Source organism: Protopterus annectens, chromosome 15.part0 (genome assembly GCF_019279795.1).
Source record: "Protopterus annectens isolate FY-2018-M chromosome 15.part0, PAN1.0, whole genome shotgun sequence".
NCBI lineage: Eukaryota > Metazoa > Chordata > Ceratodontiformes > Protopteridae > Protopterus > Protopterus annectens.
In genome coordinates, this window is record NC_056749.1 from 735,593,014 (window position 1) to 735,620,345 (window position 27,332).

At 39.3% G+C, this 27,332-nt stretch overlaps 1 protein-coding gene across 2 annotated transcripts in view; it reads right to left on the reverse strand.

Moving 5' to 3' along the window:
• Window positions 1–27,332, reverse strand: part of AFF2 (AF4/FMR2 family member 2) — a 3,001,139-nt gene that overhangs the window by 1,364,726 nt on the left and 1,609,081 nt on the right. For both annotated transcript variants that reach the window (XM_044057592.1, XM_044057591.1), the window contains exon 6: window positions 14,779–14,823. In XM_044057592.1, the coding sequence (XP_043913527.1) occupies window positions 14,779–14,823 (45 nt within the window). The remainder of the gene's footprint in view (window positions 1–14,778; window positions 14,824–27,332) is intronic.

Genomic DNA, 27,332 nt, shown 5'->3' on the forward strand with positions numbered 1-27,332 from the left:
TCACCTCAGACATTGTGGAGGTGGCTGCCACAACATCCACAGCAGAGGAGCGTCCAGGTTAGCCTACTGTTTTCATCACTATAATACTGTATCAGTCATTGTGGCAGCCTCTGCATACCAGTACACGGATGTCAGGTCAATCTGCATTGGGAAGGCTGGTTTGTAATGCACACTTGTGCACACATACTCAGAATGTCAGCAATGCAGGCAGTATCACAGTACCTACTGTACATGCTGATATATGCACATATTATCCTGTAACAATGCCACATTTGTTATTGCTGACAATACATCTCCATGACATTTCCATAGGTACATCAGGTGTGGCCAGAGTCCAATGTCCTGTACCCAGTAAGTGTGATACTGTTTTTGTATGGATCATATCTACCCTCAGAATGTTAAGGGCTACCATTTTGCTGTAGACACAACTGATATGCTTAGCCAGAGTACAATCCTTGTATGTTCAATTCCAGAGGGGTTAACTGAAGTGTATTGAATTGGTAATCACAGTAGTGTATTTGCAGGAGCAGTAACATATTTGCACTTATTATTGTGAAGGTCAATGCAGTCTGCTATACAGGGGAAATAGTATGCTCAAGACAGGTGCACTGTGTTTTAGGTGAAGGTCTGTCACATACACTGACATATTGCTTATCTCACAGGTGTATAGTACTGGCAACATTAAACAGACACAGCTGCAGTGCATGTTATAAAAGGCCTGTCTTGTCTGTGTATGTTGTAGTTAGCTTGTGTGTTGTGCATGGGATCAGAAATAAGATGTGGTATGTGTAAGGCAGTTGTGGCTCCTCATCTGTATGTGTGTGTGTGTGTGTGTGTGTGTGTATGTGTGTGTGTGTGAATCACCATATGTAATAGTGCAGGTAGTAATGTACTTATTTTGTCTTCCTCCTCACACGTGACCATGGGGGTTGGAGTGTGTCCCCCTCACAACCTGATGTCAGTGTCTCATTGGACTCTGATGATGATGGTGGCCATAGTGAGGCACAGGTGGGGTTAGTGGGGGATAAGTCTGTCCCATGGGTTGACATCCCACTTCCTCCCCATTGTTCCCGCACACAGTCAGTATGCCCACACATACGCAGTCCCCTGCGGCCACAGATATCGGACAGAGTGTGGTGGCATCGAACAGGAGAGTGTGGCATCAATGGCATTAGTGAGTGCAGACACTAGCCATGGCCAGAGAGCTGGTGAGGTCCTACACAGGCAGATTGACAAGGGTGCCCGAAGGAGGACTGCTGCCCATCCATCACCTGTCACAGGTGTCACATCACGGGTCACTTGACGCATGTTTTGGTCCATCATGAAGGCACAGGCACTTTCTGAATGCAACACTAGACTGATGCTCAGGATCATGGATGCATCACTGCCTGACATGAGTGACTCCCTCCACCACACTGGCGACACCATGCATCATTTCACTGATGTAGTGGACAGACGGTGGGGTGAGACACTGTCAGTCCTTGACTGCACATTGTCTGTGCTAGGACATGTGGTGGATGTAGGGCATCGGACATGGTGCAGTAGGTCAACAACATCTACTGAGAGTCCATGTAGCCAGGCACACTCACGCTCCCATAGTAGGAGTACCTCTAGCACTACAGAAGGGAGGCTGCTGTTCACAGCATGATATGGCAGGCCATGGGCACATGGTCCTGGGCAGTCCCTTGAGGGACACGGGCCCAGCAGACACCAGTCACCATCAGTGACTAGCACCGCATCTGACCCAGGGCATGGTGGGGCCAGTGCCACTCCTGCCAGAGCCATTTCACGTGTTCATGGCCAGAGATGAGGAACTGTCCATTCTGCCATGTGCTGTCCACAGATGTCCAACATACCCACATGTAGGGCTATCACCTGGCTTGACTGTGTAAGCTCACACACTCAAACATCACTGTCACATGCAGGTCACCAACAGACACACACACGGCACCTTACCATGGCCCAGCTGACTAGCACCCTTCCTGACTCACACACACAATGTCAACTGTTTGGCACAGCCCAGGCCTCTGGCACCCCCACACCCCACCCTGTGCATGTGATGATACCTGTGCCACATCCCTACCATTCATACCTTCGATGCAGGAACATGCAAATATGTCTCTGATGCACAGGGTGACTATAGTACATTAAATTATATTTTGTATAGCAGTAGTGTTATGCCATGACAGGTGCTGTATGCAGGCATGTGTCATGAGTACACATCAAAGTGTTTGTACCTTTGTTGCATGACGTTAGATTGGTGGTGGTGTTGCAGACTGACAGGTGTCTCTCAGAACTTTGTATGTTTCTGTTCCAGGGGTCTGAGTGGCTACTCTGTGGAGATGTGGTGGCAACACAGTGACTCAGGATGGCTTGGCAGCAAAGTGGAAATATGACATCAGCATGGTACAGCTTTATATGTGCATGGTTACCTAGGTGCATATATGTAGAACCGTGTGTCAGGGGCAATGGGGGTGGAACAGCATAATCCTGCATGCATACCCCGTGACAAGGCATGGAACCTTTGATATGTGTCACATGGGTTTTCTGTACCTACAAATGTAGGTGGAGGCAGATAGCATTTATGCCTAGGTAGATGTGGCCTATTTACAGCCGGCAGCTACTCACAGAGCCTTAAAATGTATAACCATTGCACACAGAAAGGCACACTGCTGCAAGGGGGATATATGCACAAACACACACATACACAGTTACCCTTATTGAGAATAAAACCCCTACCTATCTAGTAGTATACACTATCACACTAAGAACGTACTGCATGTGCCATGGAGCTTCTCAATTTTGAGAGTGTCTGCCAGTGCTTTTAAGGTGGATGACATCAGCAGGCCTTGTTACGGAGGCTGATGGGGGGTATGAGAGGTACACACAGGGCCTTAAAATGTATAATCACTGCACACAGATAGACACACTGCTGCAAGGGGAAATAAGCACAGACACACACAGACACACACAGTTACCCTTATTGAGATTATCACCTCTGCCTATCTAGTAGTATACATTATAGCACTAAGTACTTATCAAATGCACCATGGAGCTTATCTGATTTGAGAGTGTCTGCCAGTGCTGTTAAGGTGGATGACACCAGCAGATGTTGACAGGGAGGCCAAAGTTGTGGAGGACGCTAGTCACAGTGCCATAAAATGATCGACCACTGCACAGACATAGGCCTGCTGGGCATGTCTGTACTACTGTATGGGAAATATCTACATACACACACACAAGGTGGCTGATGTGAGATTAGAACCCCTACCTACCTACTATTACACACTACAGCTCACAGTACTTGCTGCATGCACCACCAGTTACACTTGGTGTACATGTGGCTGCAGCCACAGTAATTGTGGGCTACGCAAAGTGGACTTGTGTTACACAGCCTGTGTGGCCTGCAGAATGAACCTGCTTTATGCTGTTATTGTATGTGGTGTTGTAGCAGTGGGGTACCTGTTAATACCCCTGCTATGTGTGTAGAGGTACCAGTATTGTTATTTCTGGCCATTTGCAGTTTGCTAGGTGGACAATTGGCTAGTGACAATATGGCCTGCCCATGTCCTGCACTGCAGCCATTGTACATTACACCACCTGCTCACCATTGTCTGTCTAAAGTGTGAGATTCCACAGGCACAAGGTTTTGTGGTTGGGTGGCTTATGTCACTATGTGGCTGTGGTCTTTTACCATCAGACAACAGTTGTGTGTCTAGGTGCAGTTCACCCCAGCATTCTGAGTGTAGGTGTGGACATTCATGCATCCCAACCCGCATGGACATATATATATATATATATATATATATATATATATATATATCACATAGATATCAACTTAGATGTACCTGTGTGTGTGTGTGTTATATAACTGTGTTATATAGATATATGTGGAGAGTGTACATCACTATACACCTTTTATGCAGCTCTCTCTCACTCTCTCTATATATATACATATATATATATATATACATATATTACCTCTATATATCTATAAATATATATATATATATATATATATATATATATATATACACACACACACACATACATATGTATATGTATATATATATATATATATATATATATATATATATATATATATATATATATATATACACGTATGTGCCACATACTGATAGATAAGGGTAATCATGTCTGAGGGGGATCGGGAGAGACAGATACATATACATAGCTGTCTGTATGCACACACATATATTCACATCTCAGTTCTTCAGGCAAATGAGGCATCAGACATGGGCTGAAATTAGCTAAGTGTAGGAGCATGCCCAGTGTGACTTTCAGTTCTTACAATGTGACTCCAGGCAAGACCTAACTATACTCCAGTCTGGGATATTGTGTGCTGCAGCCAATTGGCTGTTGCACCTGATTCAGCACTCCAGTACCTCCCTGATATGATGTCCATAGGATTCCCCAGCTGTGTGCTGAACGTAATATATGACTCATACCTAGGGAGTGTACAGATTGTAATAGACTGTACAGGGTTTTGCGTATATGCCTGGTACATTTTACATAGCAGTGCGATTTTTTGGTATATCAGTGGCAAATCATTATAGATTGATGTTAGGAACTGATGACAGAGATGTGAGTTACTGACTCCATACACACCAGGGAACCCATGCTACTGCACGACCCGATATTCCCCTGCACTTTCTACATTTGTCTGGCCACTAGTTAATCATTCTCCTTATATATGGGCCTTTGTCCCACTCCTGTTCATGGCTTTGTCCATATTTCCTGCTCTAAGTGGTTGTAGATATGTGCTATGACTGGGGTCCATGATGTAACACCACACACAGGGTTACAGATCTCACACCTCTGACTGTACATGTTTTGCAGGATTGTCCAGTGTTCCGCCCCATATGTATGCTCTGCTCCTCAGGCAGTTGTGTTTTTCTGGTAATATACTACTAAATGGTGCCCAGTGAATTGTTGTAAGTACTGACACAGTTATGTGATGGCCTTTAAATCCTGCTGCCACTCTGACTTGTTACAACCTGCTGTTATACTAGCCACCTTCTAGGTTACTCAGAGCATATGTAATCTCCATAGCTGTGGCCCACTGTCCCTCCATTGTCTCTGGCTTTGTTCATAGGTTGGTACTAGGCTATCGGCCCTAGGGCCTATACAAGCCTAGCCATAACAATTCCCTGGATATTTCTTCCCACAATATTTACTTCCCTGGATCCTTGTCTAGCAGGGCGACTGACATGATCCCCGGGGTGAATTTAATATCCCCCATCCTGTCGTCAAGGTTCCTTTTGAAGAGGGCCAAGGAGGCGCTCTGCTTGACATGTATGGGCAGTCTTTTCCAGAATATGGGGAGTCTCTGGGTTAGAAACCTATCCCTCCAGCATGTTTTGTTCATTGTGATGACATGTGGTACTGAGGGATTGGGATTTCTTTAAGTGGAGCATGTCCAACAGCTCAGGGTTTGACATGGCTTTGTATGTTAAGCAGAGATTGCCTCTGAGCAGACAATATGCCACAGAGTATAGCTGGAGTTTTTTTTAGATGGTCAGCATTGGGCATCTGCTTTAGGCCTGTGATTCTTTTATTGAGGTATTTCTGTGGCCTTTCCAGCTGTTGCAGATGTCTTGTGAGGTACATACCAAACAGGGCTTTGTACTCTATAATGGGTCTAATGAGGGATGAGTACAGTGGGGCAATGACCTCCTTTTTTCTGGATGAAAAGCCCTTAGTAATGAGGTGTGCCACATAGAAGGATTTCCTGACTGTTGTGGCGATGTGGTTATTGAAGGTGAAACCACTGTCCACCTCTGTCCCCAAGTCTCTCATCACACTTTCGGTGTTTAGTGTACTGCCACCTATGTGGTAATTCATGGGTACATGTTTTTTCCCAAAGGGGATAACTATACATTTCTTGGCATTAAGCTTGAGCCCATGGCTCTGACACCAAGCATCTGTTTCTGTAAGGCCCTTTTGTAGAATATTCACATCATTTGGGGATTCAGTAATGGCTCCCAGTTTGCAGTCATCTGCGAACTTTGCTAGCCAGAGTCCCTTGTCCAGCTTTTTTGTAGTAATAGATAGTGACATAATGACTGTCTGTGGGACTCCTACCATAGGAGTACCTAACATGCAAAATTGTAGGTGCAGCCAGCTTCGAACCATGAACACCATCAACCATGCTAATGTACTTAGCCCACTTAGCCACACCAGCCACCAGAAATTGAAGCTCAATTCCTGACACTATCAACAGCTGACAGACATACAATCTGACCTCTCATATTGTGGAAAACATGTAGCCAGGTTGTTTGGGACAGCCCTGGGATTGTGTGGTCTGCTGCTATATCTTTGCAAACATACTGTTACTGCAGTTGTATGGGAACACGGCTGTGTTGGGGGTAGGGTACTCTAGCATTGACAGTTGTGCTTCTTTCCTGTGACTGCACTGTTTGGCATTTCTCTGGTATACTGCAGTGGGTTTTGCTGCCTTGTGACCTAATGCATATTATGGGGCATCCAGTACTGGACAGACTACATGCTGTCCCACATAGCTGTTAGCTCTCTACAGGTAGCCCAGTAACCCACTTTGTTTCCATACATGCAGCAGGTCCATACATATGCTACCATAGTCCCCATACATTTGATATAGAGGAGAATGACTTAACTTGTGCATGCAGCAGTTGAGATAACAGTGCTTCAGGGCTGACTCTGTCTGATGCACGCATTACACAGCCACTACATGGTAAGGTACAGGTTGTGTGGTGTGGCTGGCATCCTTTTTGCAAAGTGCGAGAGTCTGAGTGAGGTGTCAGTCCCTACGACCCTAGGTAGTCAGTGCATGTGCTATGCGTTGCTTCTTTACCAATGCTAGGGTATATGGGGCATGCCTATGTCTGCCTACAGGGACATCCTTAGGGAAGTCCTCTGAGTGCCCCTATGGGTATGGCTGCAGGGACCTTGGCACTGGTGAGGGGGCTGTGTCTCCCTTCCCTGTGATGATGCTGCGGCAGTTGTTTCCACAGGATCATATTGTGTAGTATGGGACATACTGTGAGCATCTGTGCACATGTGGCTGGAGAGTACTGCAGGGGTCCACCAAATATATTGAGGCAGCAGAACCATGACTTGAGCAGCCAAAACACATGCTCTATGGTGTTCCTAGTTTGTGCGTGTGTCTCATTATGGCATTCTTCAGTAGATGTGTGAGCATTGATAGGTGTCATCATCCATGGTTCCAATGCGTAATCAGTATCCCCCAGTAGATGGCTTATGGGATGTCCCCCCCTGGCAAACATCTGGTACAGCTGTGATGCATGCCAGATATAGGAGTTGTGAGGACTGCCAGCCCACACACTCATGATAATTCCCTGGGCATTGCACATGACCTGGCAGTTGATGGAGTGATACCCCTTGCAGTTGACATAGACTCTACCCTCCTCACCAGGTAGTGCTTTGATATGTACATGAGTGCAGTCTATGGCACACAGTACCTCAGGGTAGTGTGCTACATGGTAAAAGAGATGCATACTGCTGGTCCATGGAGTACCCTAGATGCAGATGCCTGTGAGACCCCATCATGTCCCTAATTGGTCTTTGAAAAGTATCTGTAGCTAGTATTCCAAGGGCTACATATACCTTTGTTTCCACTGGGATGGGTTTCCCTCTGTTGGCTCCGGGACTGAGTTGAGGGCAGCAGAGCTCGGTGAGTTCTTGTAGTATGTCCCTGTCCACCCTGTAGCTCTCTACAATCTCCAGATCATGTAGCTACCCTGGGCCTGAACACTCTTCTCCCTCTCAGTCTAGGCCTATTGTCAGCATCAGCAGTGACCTCAGCATGTAGCACATACAGATGTAGCAGAGTTGCAGCAGTCCCTAGCATTCTGTTAGTTAAAATTCCAGAGTCTGTAGTCCAATGGTACAGAGTATGGGGAAAAAATCAGATTGTAGGGTGTATGCATACTTCATAGTGGTGTGCTACAGATGCAGCCTGTGTGATTGGCTAACTATGATGCATTCCACCTGTCAGGTATATCACTGAGGGGTTTGAATGGCCCAGTGTCAGGGGAATAGGGCTTATCAGTAATTTATACATGATTGGCTTTCCCAGGGTATTTCCTTTTTTTTTTTTTTTAAATTTTAAAATGCCTTGCCTGCTAAGCACTGTAGTGTGGCACACAAACCCGTCGTGCTGGTATAAACACTGCTCAGTAGTCTGGAAACACCACCATTCATGGGCATGCTCAGCAAAGCTTAAACCAGCTAAAACATGTGGCCCGCAGCTAAACAAAGTTTAGCAGCAGTGAACACCCACCCCCACTTAGCTGAGCTGTGCTCTGCTCAAATGGGTGGTGCTGAACTCCAATCCGCTTACACATATAGTGACGCACCCCCTTTTGATATCAGCTAGCTCTTCTGTGGACACCAACATGGTTCTAGGACTACACAGATTTAATCTGCGGACACAGTAGCCCATTTTTGCTATTCAGTAACCCCAGCTCATTTGCATATACATCTGGGCATACAACCTGGATAATTCACTATTCCTGTGCTTGCCTTCTTAGCAACCACTGAAATCTGCCATTGTACATACTCCATGCAGGGCCCTATAATGCTTTATTTTGACATATGTCTTATTTTTAATGTTTGCAATTTTTTTATATTTATCTTTTGCATAACGGCATGTTTCCATACTGCTGCGCACCATACAAATGTAATATAGTTATTAACAATACAAACATTATATTATATAAGTTTGCATTATTTTTTTGACACACAGGGCATAGTATTGCACATATCTGTGCCTACTATGACATTTCTGACCTTATAAATGGGCTTTTACAGTCCCTGCTCTATTTTTACTTTCTTGTGCACGGAAATTTTCCGTGTATACTTCTAACACCAACATGATATCTGCTCGGATACCTATCTGCTTTCTTGATCACAAAACAAACTCATTTTCATGCAATTCACCTACTTATGAAGTGATTTGCATGCTACAGACACGTCCTTGTTTGCACGCTCGTGCACGCCACTCTGCTCTGTTTACTGGATCTCACTGCAGCTTACTTCTGTGTAAGCTCCGTGCCACTATGCCTATACAGAAAATTACTCTGTGTAGGCTTTATTGAATTCCCTTGATTGTTTTATACCAGCTTTGTGTTAGTTGGCAATGCCAACTCATAATATTTAAGCAAGATAATCTAAAATAATATTTTACATATTTTTAACTCAGTCTTGCTACATATAATTGCTTCTAATTGTCAGGATTTCATTCCACAGTCATTGTTAGTTTTGGAGATTTAACTTTATCTTATGAAATTGCCTATATGGTGAGTCAGAACAAATGCAGTAGTTAAACTAGCAGGAAGCTATACATTCATTCAAAACTTACAAATAAAACATTTTCCCTGTCACAAATACTTTTGTGGAGTATTCAGTTTTCATACCTCTCAACTGTCCAGATTTTTGTTTCACATTTATGGTCTGTTCCTCATAACATTTGTGGTTTTGTGGCAAATCATTGGGGTTTTATAGTGAATATAAAAAGTGTACACACTCCTGTTAAAATGCCAGGTTTTTGTGATATAAAAAAAATGAGACCACAATACATCATCTCAAAACTTTCCCCTCCTTTAATATAACATATAACCTATACAATTCAATTGAAAAACAAACAAATCTGTTAAAGATATAAAAAATAAAAAAAATATTAGTTTAAGGGTGTGCACACTTATGCAACCAGCTTATAGTACTTTTTTTTATTTTTTATATTTTTTCCCTAACAGATTTGTTTGTTTTTCAATTGAATTGTACATGTTATAGGTCCCATTAAAGATGAGCAAAGTTTTGAAATGGGTCTCATTTTTTTATATCACAAAAACCTGGCATTTTAACAGGGATGTGTACTTTTTTATATCCACTGTATGCCAATAATTATCACGGACATTTGAGTTTTAGACTTCATATCCATCAGAAAATGTATGCTAATGTAAAACCTGTTATCCTAGCTACTTTCTACGTTTATAAGGGCAATAATTAGAAATTGTCCCAGATTTTGGAGCATTGTCCACGCATTAGTTTTGGTTTTGTCTAAATTTCTTGTGCCAGGAGGTTGAGAGGTACATCACTTTTGAATTCTTTTTTATTAAGAAAAAATAGTTCAAGAATTAAACACTGACATCACATGTTATGATAAAATCAAGTACAGCATTATTGTTCTTTGTAGTGATTATAAAGTGCTGCAGCTGAAACACAGAAAGGATTATTGGTCTTATTTCATCCTTGACCTCAATTGTCTCTTAATCTGTTATGGCTGAGTACTGCACAATTTGTACAAAATGCATTAAGCATGCTTGGAAATGTATGGATTATTCCTCATCTGAACTATTCATGTTAAGTTTAACTGAATGCTGAGATGGAATTGTCAGTCATGTGATCAGTGAAAATTCTGCAAACATCCAGCCTCAGAATTTAAAGGATTTATTTGGTTACTTATGTTTCTCTTCTCAATGAAATACCACGATGTCATCATTTGTCTGAAGCTTTCTACTTTAAAGAGCATTCCCCTTCTGACTACATGAGCAGAATGGATACAAAGTGAAGAGTAGTGGTCTGGGTTTTCATTTTAAATGAAGTAATAAATCTCCTAATCCAGAGCAAGAAACACACTGACAGAAAACATAAACTAAAGACCTATTTTTATTGCACACCTTAAGACAGAGAAGGATTCATTAATTTACCCAGCTATTTTAAGTGCATTTTGCTATTCATTCTTTCAGACAGCTAATGCTGGGTTGCTAAGTAACTGCAATTTGACATCATCTCCTCAGTACATTCCCAAATTTGACAGATTCACATGATTCACCAAGCCAGTCAACTTGTTACTTTACTGGTGACGTCTGTGTAATCATTTTAAATTCACATCATGTACTCACAAGTAAACCCTACTCTCACATGAAAATATTTAATCTCCTTGTCAGTTAAACAGTGCATCAGTGACTACATTAGACAGCTCACCTTTTTAAAATTAGAGTTATCATAATTAAATTTTGCAAGTTTCTTAGCAGCAGGGTTCTGGATGAAAAAGAAAACGGAACTGCACTTAGAAGATGTTAACTGACTAAATTTGTCTCGGACTAATTTAGCCACTTAAAAAAGAACCTTGATCTCAATGTAGGCAGATTAAATCTGTTACAGATTACATGCACAGTAACAAAAGGTTAATGCTGCATAAAACACCCAGTAGTCAGGACACTTTGTGGTTGTTAATGTGTACATCTGTTTCCATTTTTAATATGATGGAGTGCAGATTTTTATCACTGCAATTGCTTACTTTAGAGTGTAGAAAAGATTACCGCCGCAACTGGTTTACCCACAGGGTCATTTTAATTGATAAAATAGTGTTGTATAAAATGATCTCAGATCAATATAGGTTTGGTCTTAGGTGAAAAGGATACATTTACTGAACCTTAAACAAAACAGAAGGAAACAGTAAACAATAATGCATTGCACAGTGTACACCTATTAAGATTTTAAGTCATTATGAGCAAGATGGTCTTTGAAAATAACAGACAGCAGGATATTACAACTTTATATATTTGTGTGTGTGTGTGTGTGTGTGTGTGTGTGTGTGTGTCTCTCTTTCTCTCTATCCCTATAAAACACACACACACACACACACACACACACACACACACACACACACACACATATATTTACGTTAATTTGTGCATTTTGTTTTTTGCGAGTTTGTATCACTGAAATAGGAACGGTCATATTTTTACACCAATTCCAGTTATGCCACGCCTTATAACATTGTTTAAGGTGAGGGGTATCAGATGTGTGTTGAATGTGTGTGCATTTGGGTGGTTGATTATGGGTGGTAAGTGCATGCATGTGTGTTTGTTAATTGGCAGAGTGAAGGCTGTGACTGATGGTGATCTGTGCTCATGTGTTTGTGTGTGAGTGTGTGTGTGTGTGAGTGTGTGAGTGTGTGTGTGTGTGTGTGTGTGTGTGTGTGAGAGAGAGAGATTGCATTGGAATGTAAGTGTTTACATGGCAGTTTCATGGCAAAGGTATGCAAGTTTTTTTATTCTGTAGTTAGCAGAGCTTGAGGCTATAGATGTTTCTTTTTTTCCAGTGTTGTGTCATGTTAGATGTGGTACATATTAAATTGTGGGGAAATGGGAAGAGCAAGAGGGGTTTGCCCCCTCGTTAAAATTCTTGCTGGGCTTTTTTTGATGGATGGCATCTTCCATGGAATGTATACTTGATTGTTTAGACAATCTCACACACACACACACACACACACACACACACACACACACACACACACACACACACACACACACACACATAATTGTGGATGTGCTTATTTGAGTATATGAGTGGATTTATGTGCATGCATTACATGTATTATCACAAACACATACTGATGTGAAGATATATTTATATACAACTGTTCTACAAACAGTCATGTATGCAGTTGAACACACACACACACACACACACACACACAATGTGCTCATTATTATGGGTGTGTTCATTTGAGTATATATGTGTGCATGCATTACATATATTATCAAAAACACATACAGATGTGAGAGCATTATATTTATACACAGCTGTACTACAAATAGTCATGTACACATTTTGAACACACACATAATTGTGTCTATGTTTATATGAGTATATATGAGTGTATTTATGTGCATGCATTACATATATTATTACAGACACATCCAGATTTGAGAATATATTTATATACAACTGTACTACACAGTCATGTATGCATTTGAACACACATACAAATGTGCACATAATTGGGGATGTATTTATTTTAGTATATATGAGTGTATGTGTGTACATGCATTTCATATATTATTACAGACACATACAGATGTGAACACACACACACACACACACACACACACACACACACACACACACACACATCTTAATACAGATGCGTGTCTATTTTCTAACTGCATTCTACAGGTCCTTTGCCTTAGGTATACTTGTACATGTCCTGTCTTGAGTTTTCGGATATGTAGTAACACTGCTGACTTTATTCCAGCTCATATGTTCATCCTGTTTCTGGGGTTCATTGCTAACTGGAGTAATTCCTGGTCTGCTCTCCATGATGAGGGGTCCTGGGCATAGTGGAACAAATGGGTTCTGCAGTATTCCATGCCACAAGAAAAATCTTAGCTGTATCCCCCAATGGGTGGGGTCCCTGCGCAAGAAATTTCTCAGGGGTGAACTTTCCAGGCACTGAGAAGTGGCTCAGCTACAGAGTAGTAGGCTCTCATGGCTGACAGATAAATTGTGACCCTTAAGCCTTAACCTCACTGAGCATGCTCATAGATGTCCAAGAGGTTGTCGTACAATGGGCCTTTGTGATGCACATCCATGCCTCTTCATTTAACATGTTATGATAGCATGGCAGCTCCCCTTATAAATGAATACTTCCATGCATCCTTGGCTTTCACTGAGAATTCAACGTGAATCATATGACCTGAGCATCCTCCTCCCCCCAAATACAGATAAGGAGATTAAACATCTTCTTTCCTCTCCTCTCTTTCCCTACACTAGCTGAAACCGGAACCAGACCACAAATGTACCTCATCATCTGGGTCATAATTATGGCTATTTCCCCTCCATGGCATCACAGCTGACTAGTTGTGCATGCGTGTGTTCATTTATGTAGACATACGAACATTTAATGTATATAGCATTAGTTATATTGGTTTCCTACTACTATTCTAGTGTGTGCATGTGTTTGCTTGTGCATGCACATGTACATTTATGTAGACATGCAGGCACTTAGTTTACATTGGAATACATACATTCATTTCCAACTTAGTGCTATTAGGTGACGCAATCAGCAAAACTGCTTAAATTTTGATATGCAACTTTTATGTTTGTCAAGATTTTGTCACACAAATTTTACAAGTATACAGCATTGCATATATACTATGTGCTTTCTTTCAATATTTTGCAAAGTGGTTTTATAAAACTTCAGTTTTAACTGTATGCAGCTGAACAGATTCTCCAATAACACAAATATTAATTGCATATAAGCTAGGATAAATTCATTCTTCTGAGCCTGATAGTTTCTTTTACGGCTTATGATTTACAGAGGTGAAACTAATTGCTTCATGATAGAACACCTGCAATGTACTTTTTCTAGTTTCCTGCATTAGAAATATCATTCTGTCAGAATTATATAACCCAAAACCTATTACAGTGAATTTTCTAGTTGCTTAATTCAGTCATTGCATGCATTTGTATAGATGATTATTTTTATGTAAATATGCATGCTTCCACCAAAATTTATAACATAAGAAGCCAACTATAAACCCTAAATTAATATATTTATACATAACAAGACTGGCAACAGTAAATCCATTATTTAAATTTTAAATGCAGCTTGAATTCTAACAGAAAAAAATGCAGGTTATCTAGTGAATGATAACTTATTCTGGTTCTCAGGGTATAATGGAGTATACTGCTTTCCACAGTTTCAACCAAAAAAAACAACAATAAGTGAATTGATTTAGGAAATCAAAGGTTGACTGCATCATATGATATCTGTAAAGGTCACACATGGGGCCAGTTTAGCACAGAACAGGCTGGTTGTTCTCCAGCCTAAAGACTCAAACAGTAGACAAATTTTTCAGGACAGCCATAAAGCAGTAATTAATTATAAAATGGGCAGATTTCCCATTGCAAATTTCACATTTAGAACACACATAGACACACACACAAAAAAGTGCTTACACTTACCCGTAGAATCTCTTCGACAAAGCTGGAGTCATTGTTATGGCTAGCCTAGACAGAAAAAAGATTAACCTCTGTTTAGGAGACAGTGCATATATTTCAGAAGTAAATCTATATGACAGCACATGGCAGTAAGGAGACAGGCAGAACGTATGACTGGCAGATGTAAAATTAATGCTGTTATCATTCAGTGCATTATACCAAATGTCAAATACCAGATGAATAATGAATGGCAAAAAACTAAGGCATAACTCTTTGTAAAAAAGTAAGGAGGACAATCCAGTATTAAAAATAATTAAATACTAATTTGTAATTACACTTAGACCAATGCACTCTGCACTAACAGCCAGTCTTAAGACAGACCGACAGATATGAATGACAGGTCTTGCAAAGTGCCATCAGAATGTGATATTTGTTTCACAATTGTCATGTGTGATATAGTTATACATATATGTGTTTCACATTTCCCATTCAATGTCAACAAATATCTGTACTATACAGATCTTAAAATAGTACCTGCACACTGAAAGCAGCTACTTAGTATTTATTTAGTATACAGTTTAGGAAAGACAATGAAAGTGGTGAGATATTATGAAATATATTACCTGGTGTCTGCTAATACTATATATAAAAGATAAATAATAAAAGTCATTTTTGGAGTAAAGAAATGTGACTCTCTATATGACCTAATAGAGTGATTGTAGAGTATAGAAATGTTTCTCTGCATATAACCTAATAGTGTATTTTGACCCGGTTATGGGGTTCTAAACGACTCCTTTAAATATTGCCCACCAGCACCCATACCAAGGATTATTAGCATTTATATACTGCCCACCACCACCCATACCAAGGAGTACTGGCATTTATATACTGCCCACCACTACTCATACCAGGGAGTATTAGCATTTATATACTGTCCACTACTCATACCAAGGAGTATTATCATGTATATACTGCTCAACAGCACCCATACCAAGGACTATTAGCATTTATATACTGCCCACCACCACCCACACCAAGGACTATTAGCATTTATATACTGCCCAGCACTACTCATATCAAGGGGTACTATCATGTATGCACTGCTCACCACCACCCATACCAAGGAGTATCAGCATTTATATACTGCCCACCACTACTCATACCAATGAGTATTAGCATTTATATACTGCACAACAGCACCCATACCAAGGACTATTAGCATTTATATACTGCTCACCACCACCAATACCAAGAAGTATTAGTATTTATATAGTGCCCACCACTACTCATACCAAAGAGTATTATCACGTACATACTGCCCAACAGCACCCATACTAGGGACTATTAGCATTTTAGTTGCTGCCCATTGTCACCCATATTGGGTAGGACAATATTAAAACTAACTATTGCCCATGGATACCTATACTAGGGGATATTAGCATGTTAACTACTGCACATAGCTACCCATGTCAAGGGGTATTGACATACCAAGAAAATTAATTCAAAACTGCATTACTGTACTAGAAATAAATATTTATTATTATACATTACATGATTTACATGTAAATCCCAACTCAAGTCTATACTCTTTTGGATATTTGATACCAGAGAACAACACCAAGTGAAGGTGGCAGCAAAAGCTTTTATATTTCTCTGTTTACTTAAACATTAAGTAATTTTGTGTGATACACTGAAAATTGTTAGCTATATATAGTGAGTGCATGTGCATGTGTGTGGATGAGATGACTTTTCAACTAACTGCATCATTTGTTTGAAAATAATGGCTGTATTAGAATCTTAAATGATTTTTTTTACATTTCAGTGGAAGCACTCTTCCAGGTCCTACAATTTTTGATTATTGAAAGCAGTCTGGACCTCGCACGCAAATGATCTTTTGTGCAGTGTTGGCTCATGATATTGGACTGCAGGACTGCAGCCCCCCCAGCTGTAAACCAAAATAAAAACAATCCCCAGCTGTTAACCAAAAATTTGGAAAGAAAGCAGCAGTCTACAGATGCCCTAAGTGCATAGACTGGATGGGGATTGGACTGCAAGATCTGCAGTCTGTGCATGCTCGGAACGAGCAGAGACTTCTGGCTTGGCTTAACGCAGCTCAGGCTGTGTGTGTGTGTGTGTGTGTGTGTGTGTGTGTGTGTGTGCGCCTAGAGCTTAACTCAAACTCTCAACCTTGGGTGCAGGTAGGAAGAGCCTGAATTCCCTACCCTCCACCACTTGTGAAAAGCATTTAGATTTTTGCCTCATATTTTTGTTCTGTTCTGTTCCTCATAAAATCTGTTGTTTTCTGGATTTTAAATTCACTAAATAATGACAGACATTTGAATTTCGGACTTCATATTCTTCAGAATGTACATGGTAAGACAAAACCTTTTATTTTTGCAATTTTCTAAGTTTATAAGATCAATATTTGAGATTTGTCCCTATTATTGTGGCTGTATTCCCCCATTATTGGCTTTGTGCAGGTTTTTTGTGCTAAGAGGTTGAGAGCTATGGTGAGATCTGAATTCACTGAACATGTTTGGGGCTGTATTCCCCCATTATTGGCTTTGTCCAGGTGGTTTGTGCTAAGACGTTGAGAGCTATGGTGAAAACTATAAATCAGGTAAGCGTGTGTGTGTGTGTGTTTGTGTGTGTTTTATAGGGATAGAGAGAAAGAGAGAGACACACATATAAATACATAAAGTTGTAATATCCTGCAGTCTGTTATTTTCACAGACCATCTTGCTCATAATGACTTAATTATTTAAGTTTCAGTTTTCCTATCTTTCAAGAAACAGCTGATTTGGCATAGTGGCATGTTGCTCTGACTGTAGTGCACAGGGCCCTAGTTTCAAGACTTGGCAGTGGAAATGCATGGCGGTAGCACAGCATTTTATTCAAGCAACTTTCCAAGGTTATACAAGCAATGTTTAAAATGTGTGTCTGTTTTTTGGGCTTTTGTCCCCCCCAATAAATGTTGTCTTTTTCCAGATTTCTTGTGCTCATGTGCTGCAAAGTTGAGAGATACAGATGAATGTGTCAAGTGGATTTTACAAGGAGCTAAGAGCTTCAGGTGAAGAGAAGTTTAGTGCTGCTTATGTGGAGTCTACTTGCATTGTTAATAGCACAACAGGTAAAGTACTTGCTTTTGATGCAGAAGGCTGTGGGTTCTCCTCCCACAGTATGTAGATGCATTGCTTATACTGTACTGTGTTGTACTTTTAAAAAGGGTGGATGCTGTAGTCCTGAGAATGTCCTCTTTGGTGGAGATACCTAGTAACTATCAACCTGTTATCAGTTTGCCATCCATTCCCTATTGCAATATTACTAGCTTATCCTTTTTTAATATAACATGGGTAATTTATTCCTCAAGGGCAACAGACACTTTATTTGTAGATGAAACAATGACATTTAAAGTTATTTGCTAGCAGCAACCTCTTCATTAGGTACAGATCTCTTTAATGAGGAATTGTTTAGATGACTTTTACTTCTGCAGAGATTGTGCATATTTACTGATACTGGTGGATTATAGAAGACTGAGTAGACTTTTATGATGGAAATGTTCTGAATTGGGCAGTTTTGTCATTATTGGTGCATGCAATTTGTTTCATTGTTTACTGGAAAAATGTTCAAAACAATAAATTTAAAATCCTCTATCAACTGTACTGTATTATACAAGGAATAGAATGTAATACAGTCAGGAAGGTATATCAAAGAACACATGTAAGTTTTATGTGAAAGGGGCCTATGATTTGAAAACAGCCCACAGTTAATCTTTATCTGCCACTGGCCAGATATATTTTCTTTGAATGTGGGTTTCAATACTGCTTCAATGAATGTCAGTTTCAAGGGCAGAGAAGTTTTAATGCTAAGTCTATTTTCATTGTGAGACTGCATTGCTTTGTTTAGCAGATGTCTATTAGTGTGTGTGCTGTAAAATGTAAAATGTTTGTTTGTGTCTTTCTGCTTTTCCCGGTTAGGGGTCGCCACAGTGGAACTCCGGTCCGCTAACGATCGGCAGTAGATTTTTATGTACTGGCTTGCCGGGCCTAATGCACAACCTTCAACGAAGGAACGCCCATTCACGCATGTTGCTACACAGAAGACCTCTAACTGAGAATCGAATGTGCAACGTCTAACTGTGAGGCGATAATGCAACCGCAGCACCACTAGCAGAAGTAAAGCAATATGCATATTACAGTATTTATGGTAAATGGAGTGAAATAACCAAGTAATGGGACACTGGAATGGCTGCAGGGGGGAGGCCCCATTCGACCATGATTTTGTGAGGGGGGAAGGGCAGCAAACTCAAAGACAGCCCCGACTGAACTATACCTCTCAACTGTCCAGATTTTCGCAGAATGACTAGATTTTTGCTTCTTATTTTTGGTTTGTTCCTTACAAAATTTGTGTTTTTTCTGGCAAATCATTTAGGAATGAAGTCACTAAATGACAATGAGTTTCAGACTTCATACCCTTCAGAAAAATGCATGCTAAAGCAAGACCTGTTATTCTGTCAACTGTCTACATTTATACAAGGACAATTTTAGTACTGTCTGTATGTTCCCCCAATATATTTGGCCTTGTCCAGATTTCCTGCGTTAAGAGGTTGAGAGGTACGTGCAGATAAATTGCTTTATAGAATTAGGTATATATCCAAACATCTCAACTATCCCTGACTTTGGCTCAAAATGTTGCTCTCCCCCTAATAATCCCTTCACAAAATGGTAATTTTGGAAGAAATTGTGGAGGGTTTACAATTAATAAATAATTGTAGTGATCAGAGTTATAGATTACTTTTATTTCAAAAATGCATGTAGATTCTCCTATTTTGTCAGCTGTTCAGCTTAACAGTACTAATATTAAAAAGTGTCCCTTCTTTGACAGGTTCCCAGCTGTATTGTGTGGCTATTTTATATTTTTGCATCACATTTTTGGTCCATTTTCATAAAATTGTGTTTTTTTGGCAAATTAGTGGCAAATCAAAAAAGACTGAAGTTAGAAAATAATGACAGACATTTGAGTTTCAGATTGCATACCCTTCAGAAAATTCATACTGATGCAAGACCTACTATTCTATTATCTTTCTAAGTTTATAAGAGCAATATTTAAACATTGTCCTTATTTTTGGGCTTTTGTCCCACTTCTACTTATGGCTTTGTCCAGATTTCTTGCTCTGAGGTTGAGAGGTATCACAAATGTGTCAGGGCCATCACCGTCTGCCAGAGACATTTCAAATTGTGACATACTTGTTGCACCCCACTCCCCCATGTAGTGACTCTGGATGTGTCCAAGCAAGGCAAGGAGCAGTTACCAGTGTAAGTGTGCAGAGTATCACTCCATCCCAAGATAGACACAAGTACTATGGTGGCTTTTCATCTGTCCTTGATTTTGCAGAATGTTCTGGTTTACTGTCATATTTTTAGACTGTTGATTTATGCTTTGCATTATTCAGAAAATGCATGTTGTTGTAGTCCCTGTTGCTCTGTGTTTAAGTAGCAATGCTTTAATGACCATCAGGTAAGCTTGTCTGAGATTGTAAGATGCAAGTAAGCTTTAATAAGCATACTGTTAAAGAATTACCAACATTGAAAGCCTTTTTGTTGTTGCCATGAAGAGAATATTTACATAACTAGATAATGTATAAGCCTTAGGTATTGAAATGCATATGACAATATTTGTAATAAAGGACAGGATTACAGTACTTTCAGAAGCTCATTACATTTGTTGGAGACTTGCAGTTATCTTTGCAGGCGTTACCCGTAAACTAAACAGAATGCCAATCTATCATGTGTGGTCCATAACCTGTGCAGTAATCCATTAAGCAATTTATCTTGAGCTTGTTTCTTTTTTGCTGTTCATTTTTTACTTTGATCACATTTTCCCATGAAACAGGTAGATAGTTGTTGTCAGGCAGCAGGTCTTTTTTGGATAAGAAACATTTTTACAAGGGGGGTATCACAGAGATTGCAACTTTCAGCATGTTACTTGGTACTTTTATAAATCTGAATATAAATTATAACTGCAGTGCAAGGAGAAGTAGTTTGAGCTCAGTGCTGCTTGTTTTTTTATACTTGATTTTGATTGGCATTCCAGTAATGTATTTAAAAAGTAATTTATTTTTTCATGCCTCACAACCTTTTTGTTTCCATCTAGATATTAAGTAAGCTGTCATGTAGCCAATGCACTGAAATCTTTTTTTTTCTTCTACACTTCATTTTGTCTTGATTGGACTCTCATAATGATGGTTTGGCACCCAGGACAGAGTAGTTAATTAAAGTCCCAGTTTTTGTGGTTTTGAGCATAGCTCCACCCCTTTCTAGTTGGTCACACCCCTTCCCATTGGCCCCACCCATTTAACTATCTCCTGAAGCCCACCTTTGATTTGAAGTCACGAGCTACCACTGCTTTTGTGGTAATATTTGCCAATAACTAAGCATTCTAAATATTTTGCATCACTGTGGAATGCTCAGTTTGACACATTCAGGTAGGTCAAGTGATACAATATAGCAATAACCCACGCCTGGGTGTGGGTAATGCTAAATTTACCCACGGTTGGCATGGTTTGGTCCCGGTGAGCCCGGACCAAACAAAGCCAACCGTAAATTTACCATTACCCACACCCAGAAGTGGTTATTGCTATTATATGACATTATTTAAGAAAAGAAACTGTTACTTTTCTTAAATAATGGCATAGTATAATGCCTGTTTACTGCCCTTCCGCAGATGTCTGGCATCCGGCAGTTCTGATGTACTGCGCCTGCGTAGTACATCAGAGCTTGAGCAAAAGCAACGGAGAAAGCAAGATCTCCGTTGCTTTTTTTAGTGTTTCGCTATGTTAAATGAGTTTAACATAGCGAGACAGTTTTAAAATAAGCAACGGAGATGTCCGTTGCTTATTTTAAAACTGTCTCGCTATGTTAAACTCATTTAACATAGCGAAACATAAAAAGCAACGGAGATCTTGCTTTCTCCGTTGCTTTTTTTTAAAACACTGTCTCGCTATGTTAAATGGGTTTAACATAGCGAGACAGCTTTAAAATAAGCAATGGAGATCTCCGTTGCTTATTTTAAAGCTGTCTGGCTATGTTAAACCCATTTAACATAGCAAGACAGTGTTTTAAAAAAACAAGTTATACTAATGGAAAAAAGTCCGGGCGACCGGACCTTTTTCCATTAGTATAACTCGATTTACAACGGGCACGCTGGCCAATCAGCGTGCACGTTTTGGGGGGATCATGGTATAATAACAAATATATAGTCCTGAACACTAATAACATGCGGGATATTATGGTGGGTCAAGCCTGACTAATCCTTTAGAGCAGACTTAAATGGCTGTAAAAACAAATACTCATCTACATAGTTTAGTATTCCCCTCCTGCTGCTTATTTAACCACTTCAAGGTCAGGGTTTGTGAACAGTGTAAGCCCCTGACAAGGAGATAATACTTCAGTAGTGAGCGTACCCACACAAAGCCAAACATTCCCATACCTGGGCCATTATCTGACTTTCTTGTGATTTAAAAAGCATGTGAGATGTTATTCTCTCTCATTGCCCTGTGAAAATACTATCTCCCAAACTACCTCTGAAATCTGCACATGTTAAGAAGGTTTCTGAATATAAAGGTACCCTCACCTGCTTAAAAGTGTCATCTGCCTCTACTGTCCATTTTAAATTAAGGAACCTCTTCTTTGGCAAATCTGTTATAGAGCATGCATGCTAGAAATGCAAAATGGGAACACAGTTTTCATACTATTCAACTATTACAATAATGGGCTCACATGCTTCTTAGTGTCTGGAACAGGCCAATTTCTTACTGCTTCTAAATTTCCTTTTAGAGACATAAAAGTTCTTCTTCCTATTATGTCTCCTAAATATTTTACCTCTGTCATGCCAGACTTGCTCTTGGAGATACTGATTAGTCTCTCAGAGTCTAACATAGCTTGTACCATAGCTAGACGGGAGTCTGTCCTTAGACTGTTTCATGGCATCATCTAGGTAAGCAACAGCCTGTTTGATATGGGGCTGTACTACTCTGTCACAGGAGCGCTATATATCCTAAAAAGAAAGACAATATTTTGGAAGAAGCCCTTTGGGCCTGAAAACCCTGTTTTCTTCTTTGCCTTTGTCTGATAGATGGGTTTGCCAGCACTGTTTTGTCAGATTTAATGCTGTTAAAATCTTTACTTCCACAATCTCTTAACTGGTTTATCTACCTCAGACACTGGGTAGATGTCAAATTTTGAAGCCCTGTTCAGCTTCTTAAAATTATTACAGGCTTTTGGAACACTATTATGAGGTGGGCTCCACTTGATTTTCACTTCTCTATACCCCCCACCTTAACCAGTTTTGTACTTTTGCACAGCTTTTTTCTTTGCTCAGGTATTCTGTATGGCTTTTCATTAACCTGAGATCAATATGATGCCGAATCAGGTCTGTTCAGCTAGGCTGTTCTGAAATGCTTTTGTGTTTCTTAAAAGAAACTCTCTTACCTCTTGTTTCAGTGGCATACATATTGTGTCATCTACCTGCACTGCATGTGTAGAGGGCGCCTCCATCAGTTCTATTACTTTCTGCTGCAAAGCTAACAACAAAAGCCTTCATTTCTTTGCTTGGTTTCCGAACGCTGCCATGGTATGTTTATTCTGGCTTTCTCTTACCAGCCTGTCTAACCCAGCAGTTAATACCATTTATTTTTTCCATTACCTCAAAGCCAAAAACTTGCTTTCCATGAAGAGGATCAGAACTAACACCTGATCTCTAAGTTTAAATTTGCTAGTTTTTGTATATCTGTTATACACCCCTTATTGTGTAGCCTGGGCTACTAACATGTCTTTCATTGTACAAGGCATCACTACTTTCAGCCTATCTTGTGTGCTGTTAAATTGTTTTCTGATACTTTTAAATGGTGGTTTATCTACTAACCAAGTTTCTTTGGCAATATTTAACAGTCCAAAAGGTACCTGTCAGGTAATAACTCAAAAGGATTGTGCCCGGTTGAGACTTAAGGTGCTTGTCTAATGGCAAGCAGGAGGTACAGAATTAATTGGCCCAGTTTTTACCATCTTCCCCAAAAACTTTTCTCAGCATGTTTTGTTAGACTCCAACTCATTTGTCCAGAGATGGTATGCTAATTTTTTAATTGTTTGGCAGACTGTTCAGGATTCAGGACATAAATGGAGTCCCCAGGTCAGTGAGTATTTCCTTAGCTATAAATGCCTTGGAAAATAATAAAATTAACTCCCTAGCTATATATTTATTATTAGCACTGCATAGGAAATGGATATTCAATATGTGGTTACACAGTCCAAAATAACCATGATATATTGAAATTGATTGCTAGATTTTACCACTAACCAAACAATGGCCATATCAATATGTTTAAATGTCACTTCTATGACAGGCATTAGAATCAAAAGTTTTTTTTTAATTCTAAGTGAGCATCTGTGTTATGGCATCCAGGACATTCAGCACATATGTTTGCAACTTCTTTCAATATTCTTGGTGAGTAAAAATCCTTAGTAAGACCAAATATTTAGTCTTGTCTATTCCTATGTGTCCTTTTCATATATAGTTACTCACTAGCCTCACCATTAAATTTCTTTGTTTTTAAACATTTATAAAAATGTTAATTACAATAAATACAAACAAATAACTTATATCAGCATATTAACTATATACAGGTATGTCTACAACAAGCAGTAAACTGCGTTACAGTACACAGCATGTTATAGCAATTGTAAAATACTAACCAGCAATAAAGAGTATAACTTTGGTCAGCATTTGAGTTCAGAAGAAAATCTACATCTTGTAAATTTCATATGTGCATTTTGTGGCAAACAACAGTGGTGGCATTTATTCAGCAGGTGAAGGAAATGATTCACTTTTCCAATATGTTGTAATCAATTTTCTGGCAATAGTTAACAGACACCAAAGGACAGGGTATTATTAGCTTGGCACAATCACAGGGATTGCAGGATTAAACAGAACTAATAAATTAGACAAAATAAACTTATCTGATCATGTCTGCAGGAAAGCTTGAACTTGTACCCAGAAAAGGAAAATCAACTCACAATTCAACACCGTGTGTCGCCCAATTGGCCTTGAGTGAGGATTGTCATCTCCAACAACCAAAAATTCCCTTCTTACAAATTATTTCAATTTTATGGTGTATAAAAAGAGTTCTATGTAAGAATCGGCATGGAAGCTTCCAAAATCATGAAAAGGTGGTGGTATGAGAAGATGATACAATTATACGTTTTTTATCAATTCACATTTATGAAGAGTTACTTATCTGTATAGTACAGTCTCAATAATTACCATCTAAACAACATATATTTTTCAATAATTTCTAAACTACTGATAGATAACATATTCCTTTATCAATATTAACTTCAAGATTGTTAAAAATTTGGTTATGGGAGGATATTTTTGCTTAGAGGAATCTTACATCACCGTTTTCTGTAACAAATCTTGTCAACAGTTCTTTTTTTTTTCTTTTTTTAGCACTGTTATTGAATTATCACTTGTGACAGGCAAATTTATATTTCTACAAATGTAATCAAACTGTATTAACAAATTAACATTAACAAACATTATACTTCATATGTATTGCTATATATCATATAACCTAAGCAACATTATGTATATTATTCAATCCCTGCCCCTTTTTTAAATAAGAAACGTGTATTAAACCATCACTTACTACATCATACATTTATATATATATGAAAACAAACCACACCGACACAATCCTAGTTGCAAGCCTTTTACATCACAAACCATACTGACACACTCCTAGTTGTAAACATTATACATCATTTATAATCTGTCCAATCATTTTCAGTCAAACATTACATAGCTCATTTAAGTCCTGCCTTCTTTTAAGCCTCATTCCTCCCCTGTATGCATTGTTCCCACAATTCCCATTTTTTTCCTATGTGGTTTGCTCCTACCCTTTTCTAAAGATCTCAATTCCAGTTGTTTTGTCTCTGTTACTATGTTCACTACTTATAATATTGTTGTCTTACATTCTGATTTCCATTTTCTAGTAATTGCTTTTTGGCAGCCACCATAATTAGACACAGCAAGGCCTTACCATGTCTAGGCAATTCCGGTTCTGTATCATAGCTCAGAAAAATCATCTCCCTCGTCACACCAATCTGCCCACCCAGCATCTTTGACAGTGCATCCCGCAGGGAATCCTTAAAGTCTGCCAACCCTTCGCATTCTCAGACAATATTTTCCCAAGTACCTCTTTCTTCCCCGTCACACCTCCAACATTTGCTGTCTACCTGAAGAAAAGTTCTCTGGAGTCCGGTTGGGGTATAAAAATATCTATAAAATCATTTCCAAGCAAAAGCCTGAATCTTCTATATTTTGTTGCATATTTGGGAGACATACATATATCCTCCCATTGTTTCTTTGTGAATCGATATTATCAATAGTTCTGTTAAATAAGCTAATTATTCATATCCTTGTCATATTGACACATTAAATGATCTAAATGTAAAAAAAAAGAAAAAAATCAAACCAAGACAGCTCATGGGCTGAGAGCCTCTGCAGAATCAGGAAATTGTATGTAGACAAACTGAATGAGGCTCACCACAGCTCGAAATAAAATGAAATAAAACCACCATTTATTGACTGCAGTAACAAAAATAAGTAAGCGCTTTCACGTTTTTACAATGCTTCTTCAGACTTTCGAAATGTAATACTTCAGTTTACCAGTAGATTTAACTGCCTAGGCAATAATAGATGATGAACTGCATTTTCTATGTCACTACTTAGTCTTTTCTTTAAATCATTTTAAATCTCAAGGGATGTGTAAGAAGTGGGAGGATGTTGTTCATAATCTTCCTTCACAATTCTAGCATTTTCCCTTTGTTCTGCTCAAAGTGTCATCCTCCCATTTTGCCTTTATAAAGAATGTCCAGGATACCTGGAGATGAGCTGGCTATGAAGTTTCTTTAGGGTGGGTCAGTTTGTTGAAAGTTAAAAGCCTCTTTTCTTACAAGCACAAAAACTTCAGGCCTATTCAAGGCTGTCTTATTCCTCAATATATACTACCCTCTCCTCTATGAATTATTTACTGATTGACTGAATGAGTGCTTTTGTTTACAGGGAAAGTCCAAATGGGCAGAGGTCCAGTTTTCAGTGGATGCACATGGTGAAAAGCTCCATGTTGCAGAATGAGTAGAAGGCAGTTACACAAGATTTATAAAATAAACGTACATGCATAGAATTGTACTGCGATGATAGTTAGTCAAAACAAAAATTCAGTAAAACATTAGTTAACACCAAACTTATAAGAGTCTAATTATTTTCAAAATAAATCAGCTACAATTAGATGAGTGTTTCAGAGTGATCCAAATGATGCTTATAATTTAGTTGTACCAGTGAGATTGTTATCTAATGAAAATAAGTTTAAAACTGAACAATCTAAACTTATGGTAAAATGTGTCAAATGCTGGTAATAAACAGAAAGTATCACTGTAGACATACTCCGCTTTAAATGTAGTAGTAGAACGACTGTTCTACATTTGGTTAGTTATCTGTCATGCCACTGGATATTGATTTGC